General features: G+C 39.3%; 1 protein-coding gene across 10 annotated transcripts in view; it reads right to left on the bottom strand.

Moving 5' to 3' along the window:
- The window catches only part of DPH6 (diphthamine biosynthesis 6), a 216,523-nt gene continuing 203,036 nt past the window's right edge, over window positions 379-13,865 (bottom strand). For 6 of the 10 annotated variants that reach the window (XM_021401712.1, XM_021401711.1, XM_021401709.1 and 3 more), the window contains 2 exons: window positions 10,017-10,138; window positions 379-9,932 (listed from right to left, as the gene is read on the bottom strand). In XM_021401712.1, coding sequence (XP_021257387.1) covers window positions 9,879-9,932; window positions 10,017-10,138 — 176 coding nt within the window. In that variant the 3' untranslated portion in view covers window positions 379-9,878. The remainder of the gene's footprint in view (window positions 9,933-10,016; window positions 10,139-13,865) is intronic. The other 4 variants (XR_002440236.1, XR_002440237.1, XR_002440235.1 and 1 more) reach the window with 4 other exon arrangements.

Raw genomic sequence — 13,865 nt, 5'->3', positions numbered from 1 at the left:
GTTGCATCTCTTCCTTGATGGCCCGAGGTCTCATGGGCCCAGCGAGCTAGAAATAACTCATCCTTGTGTTGCCAGTCCAAGTCCATTTGAGCCACCTTAATTTTGGAGGCTCGGTCTGCCTGTTGGTTATTTTGTTGTTCTTCAGTAGCCAGACTCTTGGGCACATGAGCATCTACATGACGCACCTTCACAGCCATATTCTTAATTCGGGCAGCAATGTCTTTCCACAGTTCAGCAGCCCAAATAGGTTTACCCCTTCGTTGCCAGTTATTTTGTTCCCACTGCTGTAACCATCCCCATAAGGCATTTGCCACCATCCATGAGTCAGTATAGAGATAAAGCACCGGCCACCTCTCCCGTTCAGCAACATCTAAGGCCAGCTGGACAGCCTTTACCTCTGCAAATTGGCTTGATTCCCCTTTTCCATAAAACCATGACAGGGAGAAACCACTCCCCTTCTTCCAGCTCTTTCTCACACTGCTCTGCACTCAGCAGCTTGAATCCAGCTTGTGTAGCTGCACTGTATTCTGCGTTGACTAAAGCACAGACCACCAAATCACTTCGAGCCAAATCCCATGGGGCTGCACTCAGGGTACTGATAAATGTCTACAGTTTTTTTCCTACCTCAGCCTTTGTTACTTTTTTCATACTAATCAGCATTTTATGGTGAAACTCTCAAGAGTCAAGATGAACATTCCTGCTACCCAGAGAAAGTGCTTCTGTTGTTACTCCTGGAGTCACATTCCACAGGTGTAGCTAAGAGTGGAAGAAATAAATTCGAAGAATTTTCCAATACTTCTGCATTCAAAGCTTCTTCTGTATAATTTAAATAACAGGCAAAACATCCAATAAAGAAAAAAAGGAATTTGAGCCACAAACAACCTAGATTTCCTTGGAGACAGGAGAAACAAGGCAATGAGCAACAATTTGCACAAGAAATAACTCAAAAATCTTCTCTTAAGTATATGTTCTTAATCACATTATTTCCACGAAGATTTACAAGTCTTCTGCAAGTGATAATTTAGTGTATAGGCCTTGGATGGGAAAGGCATTCATATCTGTTTTGTCTGATTTGGAAAAATTAAAACTCAATGAATTAAATAGGAAAAAGCTTATTTTTGCTTCCATATATTAGGCTAGTACCCTCACTAGCAGGAAAATAACTTCCCAAATGAAAAGGAGAACAAGTGACAAAAATTGCTACAGAAAGGGGAATAAGTGTTAACCATGCAGCTCTATTATGCTATTCCTTCTTCTGCCCTGCATTTACCAGTTTTTGGCACTTAAAGTTCAGTCCATTTCACACACATTTTCCAGAAGAAAATCAATATGAAATCTAATCTGAGCTATAAGTAGCTGTTACACTGAGCAAGAAAAGTTTGATACACTGAACTGCTTAACTAAATAAATAATTTAGGTAAGTAAGTCAATGGTGCTGAAAAGTAAGTCTTCATTAATGGACATCACTGAAAGAGCAAAGAAAGCAGAATGAATCATCAGTCCATTGCCTTTAATAATATGATTAAAGAAAAAAAGTACTGAATTATTAAGGACAATGTGAATGGAAAAGAGCAAACATCATCAAGACTACCGGTATGCAGAATGATGAGGAACTGGATACTTTTGCTGTTCTGAAGGGTTTTGTTTTTCTTTTCATTTTTTAACTCTGAGAACTGACAATCATTTAGTCCTTGATTCTCCACCTAGCAAAATCACAGACATCTTCTTCCCTCATTTTCAGATAAATCAACGATTCATGAGATTTACATATAAAAGTAGATTAGTAACTGAATCTGGAGGAGGCCCCTGAAGTAGTATTAAAATCAAGTCCTGTTCCTGCTGAGGTTAATAGCAAGAATCAGACAGAATCTAATGAGGACAGAAAGAACCTCCAGGATTTTGATGTTAGGACAAGAGAGTGACCTTTAGAGATTATTCCCTTTACAGAGAAATAAAGAGTGAATACACAGAATTTAGTTACATAAAAGTAGGTATATTTTAGGATGATAGAAGTATGCTTTTGAATCTACTTTCAAAATAACTACAAAAAGCCAATTTGCTCAGATACTTTTATTCAGGAAAAGGCTAGACCTACTGCCCAATTTTATTCTACTCTTCAGATATATATTGCTCTTTATATGTAATCTTACCCTGTACTTAGATGGGATGTATAGCTCAAAGTTTTCTTTTATGCTGGACTGGATTTTCTCATGCAAATGATCTGATTCAGCTCTCTGCATATAGAATCCCTAAGTAATTATACATTTGGATTTAGTTTTAAATTTGCAGCTCTTCAAAAGAATATTGTAAAAAGCTGAGGTAAGTTATTGTTCATGACAACTGCACATAAAGATTTGCTCAGAATCAACTGATCATCTATGTGTTTTTTACATGTCATTAAAATATGATGAGTAGGGATGCTGGGGATTCTATATTTTAATTCAATTTGATAAGTTGTTAACCTTTATTTTGTCTGAATTGGACATTCTAACAGTAAGGATAACCTCACTGGCTGTATTACAGAGACTTCTATTATTATTATTACTAAATTACAAGATTTAAAAATCTTCATTTTCTGGTTCACAGAAGAAAACTTTCCTAATTTTTTTCTTCTAAGATATTTAAACAATTGCTTTGCAAGTTTTAGGTAGTATTTAGTCCCCAGTAACAATGCCCTACTCAAAAACATCCAATGCGCTTAAATCCACAAATCAAAAATTTGTTTTCACCCAAGTCAGATGAGGAAACTGAAAACTATAGTAAACAGAATAATCAGGATCTTAATTACTTGTGTTGTGTCATCTCTGTATTTCCCCTTTAAAAGCACTTTTGACAAAGGGACTTTACAAGCAATTTATATTTGAGCATAAAATAATATTCTAATTAAATAAATTGCAGTGAAAGATGGTAGAATTTATGCACTTGGAGGACATTTCACTTCATCTAATAAAAACATGACTAGAGATGTGGCTTTTAACTGAAAGGCATCAAGACTTCTGCCTGTGACTATGACGGCCACTAAATCAGTGTTTTAGGATAAGCTTTCCAGCTTTTCTAGTAATTCTGAAAATGCACAGTGTTTTGAACTTTCCCTAATTGTCTGCTGTGGATTGCAGGGGCAGATGATGATGAGTCAGGAGTTACTCTGCTGTTGCAGACCAGCACTGATGGTAGTAGTCAGCAATCTTCAAGATATTACTGAAAGAAATCATCTTGGCCTTTATAGCAAGTTGATGTTCTGTAGAAAGTCAAGAAAAGTGCCTAAGGGCAGTTGTATGTCCAGTGATAAAAGCCTTGCTGTGCTGAATCTCTGATCTTTTGAAATCTTTAGTTATCCTGTGGGTTGCAAGACTCACAGGAAAGAAAGTTGTCTGAATCTATGAACAAACAGCAGATCTAGCTTTTAGAATTAATGTCTTTTAGGAGTAATCTCATTTATACACACCAGACACTACATTATATGAAAGGTAATTTATATGGGGAGATGATAGAGGGGTTAGAGCAACTTCTCTGACACCTCGGAGCAAGCTCATCCAAAATTAAAACTGTCTAGTTATCAGATTTATCATTTCACCCAAAGGACAGGTGACAGCTTCTAGACAATCTACTAAGTCCTCCTCAGATGAGCATTCTCCTTCTAGAGCCTGACACATCGCTTTTGGCAGTTACAACTCAATCAAAACTTGGACGCACAGGAGACTCCATTAGCTCTTCTCACTAAGTATTTCATTATTTGTCAAAGTTTGAGCTTCCCAGGGCCCATGCTCAATGGTAATGTTTCTTCTATAATGTTTGATTTAAAAACAAACAAACAAACAAACAAAAAACAATGACCATATTTGCTAAAACTTACTAGGATCACTTGATCTAGTTGGCTTTGCATTGTAGTTTTTTTCACTTACAGTCTGTATACAGTGATAATAATGAGCCTTGGTATTGTATGGATTCAGCTTTTTTTTCATTTTAATTAGGTGTCCATCAAATGGAGGCAAGGTATAACAGATATGCATGGCAAAAAGGCAATAACCTAAGACTTTGAAGTGTTTTAGCAATTCCAAATGCTCTCTATGCATAATGCATAATTGAGGCTTGATTTATCACCTCTGTAATACTGTCAGGGAAAAAACATTCTAGAAAACAGCTAGCAAGGATATGAGTGTGTGTGTGTGTGTGTGCGCGCGTGTGTGTGTGCGCGCGCACGTGCACGCTGAGGATGTATGTTGTAAAAAGCCTTCTGATTCCTCTAAGGGAAAGCTGATGTATAGCAAACCATATGCAGACATAGACAAAAAGTGGAGAACAGACATTAGACTGTTATTGGACAAATTCCTACACTGTTTTTAGTCTTGCAATGCATGACTTAATTTCTACACTATGTTCTCTTAAGTCAAGATTTCCAAAACCAGTAGTAGTTTGAGATGCAAATAAACTTCTACTAAGGAAGACAAAGGCTATCAACTGTGAGACCAGTGGCTGTGCTGCCTGTGACCCTTCCTGTCTTTCTCACTGCAGACTTGAAATAAATGTTGTATTTTAAATATGTGAGATTGCTTAAATCACATCGAACTCTCCTCAGGGAAATGTTAAACAAACAGAGAACCTGTTAACATAACATTTATCAGCACACACACTGGCAGAAACAGTCCCAGAGATTTTGAATAAATCACAAAGCTGTTTCCAACTTCTCATTTTTCAGAAGACAAAGTATATAGACAGATGACTTGATTAAATGATAAGAGGTGAGGTACTATAAATGTCAGGTTAATAACAAGACATATATGCTCCAGTAAAAATCTACAATATGATCAGTTTGGCATTCATTATTCATAAATATTTTATAGTATTTACATTTAGTCACTATGTAAGACAACAGTAGCTAAGCCGTGCCTTTTCCAGACAAAACTGAAAAAGTTTGGAGCTATTCCATCAGCCAATATCACAGTAATTTCCATCTTTTCAATCTGCCTCAAATGGAATAAAACTGTCCAGTCATGCTGTGCAACAATATTTTCTCAAATACGTATCAACTTTTTTGGAGACCTCTTAATTTATATTCCACATATCAAAGTGCTTTTTCCAGAGGGAGGATGTTGGAAGGAGCTAAAGGGGAAGGAAAAGAATCTTGTCCAAATATTTTACAGTTGACTCAAAATCTAGTTAAATGCTGAGTCCCTGACAGTTTTTGTGGCTACATTTCAAGCCCTGATTTCAAAACGTATGCTGCTCCAGTCCCTGCAGAAGTCTCTGCTGGTTGGTAACTCTTACTCCACCTTTGATCAAGTCTCAAGTGTTCACTCCAAGCTGTCAGGCAGCCTTCTTTTCTCTAAGAACCCCATGGAGATCAGGCCTGGTGGGTCTGCTGCAACGCAGAAATCACAAGTTAATTTTTTTTTTTTTTTTTTGCACAGTATGGTATACTAATTTTAATCTCTCACCCGTCATAACTTTGCTCTTTGTAAGACAGCTTCATTTATGTCTCCACTTCAGCCTCTGGGAATACAGGCTATACAATTTCTTTAAAAAATACTGTTAAGTAACAATATACAGTCTGCCAAAATGTGATTTGTGAAGCTCCCTTCAATCCTGTTAATAAGACATTCCAAGCCCTCTGAATGATTTATGTGTTGCTCAAAGCATAAAGGAAGTAAAAAGTCCTGGCAATCCACAAGTGTTCTAGAACTGTGTGAAGCTCTGAGGAAAGAGTAGGAAGTAGCTATTCTGTGGTGTCTTCTGGGACTATTTTTCAACCCTACCTAGAGTTCAGAGTATCGTTCTATCTTTCTAGGAGTTGTATTAGTTGACAGGAGTTGGACTTGATTATCCTATGGGTCCCTACCACTTACAGATAATGTGTTCCATTCCTGAAATCAGACAGCTGTAGATCAAATAGTGTGATCTTTTTAGAGAATTACTGGTAGGTCACTGATATGCAAAGCTAACCTGTAATTGTCTTCAAATGTTTCAGGATCATTTAAATTGCAGTTCTACAGAGAAAGGAAGATGGAAGTGTGAAATAAAGAGTCTATGGGCCTGATTCATGAAAAAGCTACAGACCATTTACATAGGAAAGGAATGCAAGAGAATCCTTTACAGTGTGACCATGTGGTTTATTAAATTCCTTTTTCCTGTGTAAGTGGTTAACTGCACTTGAAAGGTGTTGAATCCAGAGATGAGACAAAAAAGGCAAAAATAAATGAGGTAGAGCATCGTAGCTTGTTCAAGATTTGTGCTTAGCACGCAAACAAAAAGGCAACTGTGGTAAACACACAAAAGATTTTTGAGGTTCAACAGACTACCTTTGAAATGGTCATTGAGGACGAGTTCATGTGTGCTTGGAGCTCTCCTATACTAGAACAAGAAGTACAGCTACCTTGGAACATGAAAAATGATTGTATGCTGGGGCTCTTTGTTTGTTTGCTTGTTTGTTTTTAAAGTTGTTGTTATTGTTTTTAGAGTAACATCAGTATATTAAAACCTCAAAGTAGCAAAATTGCAATGCTGAACTCCATAGTCAAAGGAAGATTTATGAAGTCTAAAGATGCAGTCTGACTAAAAATATTCTCTCTGTCCGTTCTTTCTTCTAACTTTTCTTTGTCTTATGTTAGATGGTTTCACCAAAGGAAGAGATTTCCCTTCTTGCTGTTCCATTAGCAATGACCTGTAGAAGGATAATGGGAGCTCTTGCTGATTTTGCTCTGCCTCTCCGTTCTAACTGGAACTATATAACTCTTTACTGTGGCCCTCCAAAATGCTTGTTGGCTGTGCCTTAAAGGTCAGGGTTCAACATCAGAGACCAACATTGTTCAGGAGGGAACATCAGTTTTGATGTGGAGGGAACTTCCTACCAACAGCTTCTAAATGGAGCTTATGCTAAACAAAACCATATAATCAACAGATTGAAGAGTGGAACCAGGAACATGTTCTGAATATGCAAAGTGGGACCTGGCAGCTAGTTATGACTTGCTAATGTTGATAGTTGGAATTTCCTTACACATGGCAAAGACAATATTGTCTATCATACTAGGTAAGACATTCTCACTAACACATGGTAGGTTCTGAGAACAGGAATGGAAGGACAATATCAGACTTTATCAACCAATATGTGGACTAGAATTTCTTTTAAATACCCATCAGTGAAAGAAAATTCAGGTGGCTAAGTAAAATGCAGACAAATGGCTAAGAAAGTGTAGAAGAGAAGGGAAAAGGTAAGGGGAGAATAAGAACATTTTTATTTGACTTGACAAATAGATAACAAAGAGTACGCAGTTTTAAGGATTTCTTTAATTTGAAGACAGAAAGTTTTTGTAGGAAAGCAGGAAGTCACTGGAGAAGGAGAGAGAGAAAGAATGCAGAAACCTCCCAGCATTTCTAAAAACATTGCCGAAATCTAAAATTATATGAGCTGGCAAGGCAAGATACAGAAAAATGTATAGAGAAGAACATAAAACCTGTATCAGTACATATTAACATGGGTTGTGCTGGAGACCGAATGAAGAGTCCAAGCTGAGTGGATTTTGGGTGGGCCTGAAGGTTATATAGGACATGAAGACAATAAAATCTGGATGTGTCCTGGGACACGTTGTAGAGATTGAATAAGTATGTATAAAAAACACGAGAAAACGAACTAAGCTATGTGGGATGATCTGGCATGGAAGTGGAATGAATTTCTGCATATATCAAACAAATGGTTTGGTTGTATTTATGATTTACAGGATGAAAAGGGAGCTTTTTTTACCCCTGTTTTGCTTAGCAACAGCAACAAAAAGAAGTACTCAGCTGGGACTGTCAATTGTTGAGCTCATTAAAATATTAAGAGGGAACGCATTTTAGCAGAGCTCTGAGACTCCAGAGCTGCCAAAATCATCTTCCTAATACCCAGGGAAAGAGCGCTGAGAGTTTTTTGCCTTTTTTCTTTTCCATTTCACCCTTTATTGTCACCAGTCTTGGAACAGACTGCTTCCTACAGTTTTTACTAGCTACCTTTTCCATGTCTCAAGTAAAGGTGCCCAGGGCACCATGTTCCAAGGCTTCTTCAGCAGACGATACACATTAATGTCCATTCCTGAAAACAGATCTGTTGCAATAGGTTTATTTTCCTCAGGTTTCCATGCAGGCATAGCAATGCAAAGGTTTCCCCACACTCCATAATTTACGTAAGAGAAATAATAGGACCCAAACTAGGAAGATAACTTAGAGGTCTTGAGATACTGAGGCTTGTTAGATTTTCTAGATGACTGGACACAGTGATAAAAGTAGCAATGCACACAGTCTCAGTAATATCACAAAAGCATATTTTTAGTGTCTTGCTGAATTAGTTTTGATTAGCAGTTTTAATGTACATTAGGGAATAAATTCTTACTGGTAAGTCGGTATTAAAGAAGGCTAACCCAACATCAGTGCAATAACTCAATGAAGGGGAGGATTTCTTAAATAAATGTGAATATCGTTGATGGTTTGATGCAAAACACCTCAGAAACCTGCACAAGTGGTTCTTTGTACTGAACAGTTTGTACCTGAAATAGCAAATCGTACGAAAACAGGCAGGAAGAGAGGGAAATAATTTATTTTCTTTTTTACTATTTAATTAGTGACAGGCCTATTCTTGAAAGGAAACACAAGTGTTCAAATACATTTAAAAATAAGTAAATTCAAGCAATAATTTTAGTGAGGGTCTGAAGTATCAAGTTTGTTTCTGTTTTTGTATGAATGACATAACACATAAAGCTAGATTAAGCTTCTGAGTACCTACACTTACTCCATCCATGCAACCATCAAAGCAACTTATATGCTGTATTAGAATGCTCTGCTTCCCACCCAAGGTTTTACCATTTCACAGCTGTAGTGGATCATACCTCTTTGTCTTCCTTCTTGGAGGAAGGATGAAAAAAGGATTAAACATGGTTCATATTCCCTATTTAATCTAGTTGCTGCAAGTAGTTTTCTGTTGTCCTTCTCAAAGGGCTCCAGGAGAGCTGACTGATGTTAGCAACATGGGGAACCAGGATGGCAGCTCTGTAAATAAATGTTAAAAAGTAATTGGAAGAGCACATATCCTGAGGCATGTAATTTCTCTCATAAACTTAAAAGTAACAATACAAAGAGATATATGTCTTTCTTGATTAAGGTAGAAAACAGATGCATTTGTTTGGAGAAGTACTCACACTGCAGTGACCTGGGGCCTGAATTAAAGCCAAAAGGGAGACATCAACACTTGCCAGTAATGCCTGTCAGTAGACATAGTATGGACCTTCTCAGAATCCTGGGGACCCGACATGGATTTAAGGAACACATTCATGGGATTTGTGTTTCACAGTGTTCTTTATAAAGAAGCCACATGTGTCATTTAGGTCTTTGGATTCTACTAGATGACAAGGCACCTGGGATCTGGTTACTATTCTTTTATCTGCTTTCCACTCAAGCTCCCTTGCCTGTGAGTGGCATATTCTGGGAGAATGTTTCCTGCCACAGCTGTGGTGGCCAGGTGTTAGAAGGCTTGATCAGAATGGAGTGGTACAGCAAGGAGGAATACTTACACCGAAGTGGCAGCCTGAGATGCTTCTTTTGTTTTCAACCTTTTGATTTTCAGAATGAGGTGTAACGGCCCACACCTGATATACAGTAGAAATGGATGGAAAAACAGGATTCACAGTAATATAATCTGCTGCAGTCTCTTTCTAGGCCATTTGTTTGTATGCTGGGCACTGCCAAATTCTGGCAGCTCCTGAATCAAGCAGCTTAATGCAGGAGATAAGACAGGGCAAATCTAGTTGGCTTCTGGTGCCTGCAGTTCTTGGGACTGTAATTCTCCAGCAGAAAGGGAGGCCTTGAAATAAACATCTGCAATGGACTTCTGTCGTGCCCTGTTGATGCTACTTTGACTATACATTCAGGCCTGGAGATTCCATGGGTGCCTCCTCTGGCATCTCAGTGACCTAGGATATACTACCATTATTTGCGTACCTCCTAAATTGCTCTGGAAAGTGTCCCAATGCAAATCCCAATACTCCTCAGTGTACCTGGGTGTGCATACTCCAGACCATGGCCTTCTGCGCAGTGTTACACTGCGCTGCTGCAAGACATTTCTGGCAGCCTGCTTCTTTCAGATGCTTCACAAGTGCCAAGTCAGAATACGCTCGTTCTGCAGAAGGAAAACAGCTGTTTATTTTATTTTATTTGAATCATGGTGTGGATCTTAATTCAGCAAAGCCATAAAATATGTTGGTAAATTGTGAGTGTGTGTAGGTGGGTGTGTTGGTGGGTGTAGGGAGCATATGGAAGAGAGTGCAGCATGGGAAGGCAACCAGCAGAACATTTAAGAATGTATAAGACAAAGCAGAATTCTCTCTTGGTGCATTTTAACTCTTCTTTAGGCAGCGCAACAGCCCTTCTGCCCTCATGGTTGTTTACATTGTACTCAGACTTCTTTATATACTAAAGATATAATTCTTGTATGTATGCCTCTAGGACACAAAAGGTAACACAAAATATGAAGATGCAATCAGTAACACAAAATTAACCACAAAAAGATAAGTTTGCAATTTAGAAAAAACGTAAGGCAAAGACTGGTGCTTGCTTGTTCGATGCACATTCCACTGTGTGTAGATCATGATGCTCTGCGCAGCAGCGGGACAGCAAACTGGAGGAACTTCGGGGAAGACCCCTGCGAGCGCAGGGTTAATTTCCCCGCCGCACACGAAGAGCGTTCGCACAGTGAATAAGGCTGCTGGCGACGTCCCACTTCGCGGCCTCACTTTCACCTCCGCCCCCGAGGCTGTGAAGGAGCCCTGCGCCTCGGGGCCGGCAGGGGGCAGCATTGCCCGCCACATCCCGCGCGGCCGCCGAGTGGGGCTGGGCGGGAGGGAGGCGGGCAGCTCGCCACGTTGTGGTGCGCGCAGCATGGCCGCCTGCAGGCAGCCGTCTTGGGATGGGCTGCGGCTCGTGGTAGGCTGCCGGCCGCGCAGCTCTCCTAGGGAAGAAGCGCGTTTCGCCTAGCCGGGAAGCCATCTGACAGGCTGTGCTGGGCTCCAGTGTGCTGCCCGAGCAGCCTGGTGCTGAGTGCTGCTGCTTGACAAGTATACAGATAAGGAATTGTGAGGAGTTGTGTAATTCTTCCCCCCTCCCCCTTCCCCTCCCCTCCCCTCCCTTTTCTCTTCTTTTTGTCTTCCCTTCCTCTTCTCCTATTTTTTTCTTTTTTTTTTTCTTTTTTTTTTTCCTTGTATGTTGATCTTGCCATTTATTTACAAGGTATGTTTTGTTAAATTTTGGTTATCTCTGTACAAGTTACTGGATCATGAAACGTTTCCCTACCAAGAAGCACTCTATCAGAGGCACCTAAATGACTTAGGAGTGTGCGCTTAACTTCAGGTCAGAATGAGAGTGGTGTTCCCAGCCTTGTGGGTGTGTTTGAAACATGCATGCAGAGTGCTCAGGCTCCTTAAGAGCAGCGGACGATCTTTCACTGCTGGGTTGCCTTGCTGAGAGATGCACTGAACCCAAGTAAAAGTGTGATCCAGAAAGCTCTCTGAGGGTTGCAGTGTGTGTTCATGGATATACTGGTGCCCAGGGGACTCAGCGTGACCCTGTGTGTCAGCTGTCCTGTCCTTGTGCTTTTCATCCTGACTCAGATGTTACAGTCCTTAGAAGTGGCTGCAAAGATACCGTGTGGGGCTTTCCTATTTCTGGATGTACGCTGAACAGCACATCAATACTGGGGAAAGAGGTGAGAAAAAAACACCAAAAGGGAGAAATGGGTAAACAGAGAGGAAGAAAGAAGGACAGAAAGGGGAGAAAAGAGACCCATGGTGGTAGAAGAGTTGTGTAAAGACTAAAGGCCAACATCCAGTAACAGAAGAGAAATCCCAGTAATATTCAAAACACGGTTTTCTGGTTTTGAAGATCCAAATGAAAACAATAAAATGTGCCCCAAAAGTCAAAGAGAATGCATATGCTAAATACTGCTGCATAGTGCAGGGACATGAGTCCAAATGTGGAGCCTGGATAGCTTCTCTGCTTCTGCGCAGGTGACACCGGGCTGTGCTGTGCTCCACGCTTGTCCATCACTCAGAGCTGGCAAGAGCATCTCCCTTCCATGCTGAGGTCTTCTACACAGACCAGAAAGCAAGTAAAAACTCTCACAGTGTTTTATTTTAAGAAGTCTGTGTCCCTCACAAGTGAGTCAGGACTCCAAATTATCAGCCTCATCAACCGAGGGCCTAATGAGCACTCAGTGTGTTCTCCTTTCCGGTAACATGTAATGCCTGTAGCATACCTCGTACACCTAGCAATGCTTACCAAAGAACCTTCACAACAATCCAACCATTTCTTATTTTACAGAAGGGAAAAGGTCATAAATAAATAACTTACAAGCACTGCAAAGTTCAGTGTCAGCATTGCAGTTTAGCAAGTCAGGCCTTAGCTCACATCAATTAACTCTACTTACGTTACAGATTTAAGGCCTTTTTTCTTTACTGGAAAAAAGACATCTCAAGGAATCAGAAAAAAATCTTTTGAATAGAATTTGGGTTCTTTTAGGATACATAAATTACAACAAAATGTGCAACAGAAAGGTTTCCAAGATCCAAGGCTTTGTGTAATTTCTGAAAATAAGAGAATCTGAACAGAAAATCTGAGCTTCTCAGTAAATAAACATTCTGACATAATTCCTTTATGCAAAAACCTACTATGCCGTAAACTCCTCAAAATAACACAAACACCCCCCCAAAAAAACAAAAGCAAACTTGAAATACTTTTGTTTTCATTCATTTCATTCAAATATTTGTTGTAGGGTGGAGTTGGAAGCCTGCGAGCAGCTCTTTTTGTGTCTTGAAATTGCTTTGTGACACACATGAAAAAGTTTGGCCACCCTTGATATATGTGCATATTAGAGTGTGCACTCAGGGTTTGAAATACAGCGAATGAAATTGCTCACAGCACATTAAGAATGCTCAGCAACATGCAATTTTAGGGTAGTACTTTATGCTATAAGACACATTGTGCTGTTAGCAATCTTTTTTCTTTCACTAAGCACACATTATTTGAGTTTTCTAGTTGAGCATACACCTAAAAGAATCTTTACTTTTTTAAGAGAGGACCATAAATTATTATCAAAGACTGGGGTATCAAATCAGCTGTTATTTGAACACACTCTTCTTCTTCTGTAAGTCCTATATCATCCTTACATCAATATTCTTAACAGCAAAGCATGAATTCAGAGGATATAAAACTTTTAAGTCCAATTAAAGAGACATTACATACAAGTTGGACAGTAATGGTGTTTTTTTAAAAAGAAAATTCTGTCCCAACACTGTTTTTTGTGTGACTTTCTTTCGTTTCCATAGTTTATTTTCCTTTTCAAAGAATCAAAGCTGACTGCTTTTCATCCATTTCTTTTTGCAATAGAAAACAATGGTAGCTGCCTCCCCTACACTGCACTCCCTCTCACTTCCACTGCAGGGGGTTGATCCACTTGTCCTCTAAGAGGAGGAAAAGCCAGCTTTGGGGAGCACCTGTCAGATAAGAAATTGTGCAGCGATGTGACTGTGTGTGAGTGTGTGAAAGAGAGAAAGAAAAATCAAATAAAATACAGAGCTGAAAATATAATTCACTGCATGTAGCATAGAAGAAAAATTGTGATGAAGTCCTAAGCTAACTCACATAATGCTTTCAGGAATCAGAAAAATGACACTGTCAAAACACAACATTAGTTTTCAGAAGCCTTCAGGCAAAATTTTATTTATTTAAAGTTAGCTCCTATTTTAATAACAAAAAAGTGGCAGCGCATTCTACATCAAAGAAAAAACTTTTCCTAATGTTTCCATTCCTCTTGTGAAGTACTGGAGCTGAAGAAGTGGAGCTGTCTCTCTCTA

The sequence above is a fragment of the Numida meleagris genome, chromosome 6 (genome assembly GCF_002078875.1).
Source record: "Numida meleagris isolate 19003 breed g44 Domestic line chromosome 6, NumMel1.0, whole genome shotgun sequence".
Classification (NCBI taxonomy): Eukaryota; Metazoa; Chordata; class Aves; order Galliformes; family Numididae; genus Numida; species Numida meleagris.
This window is presented reverse-complemented; position numbering and strand designations above follow the sequence as displayed.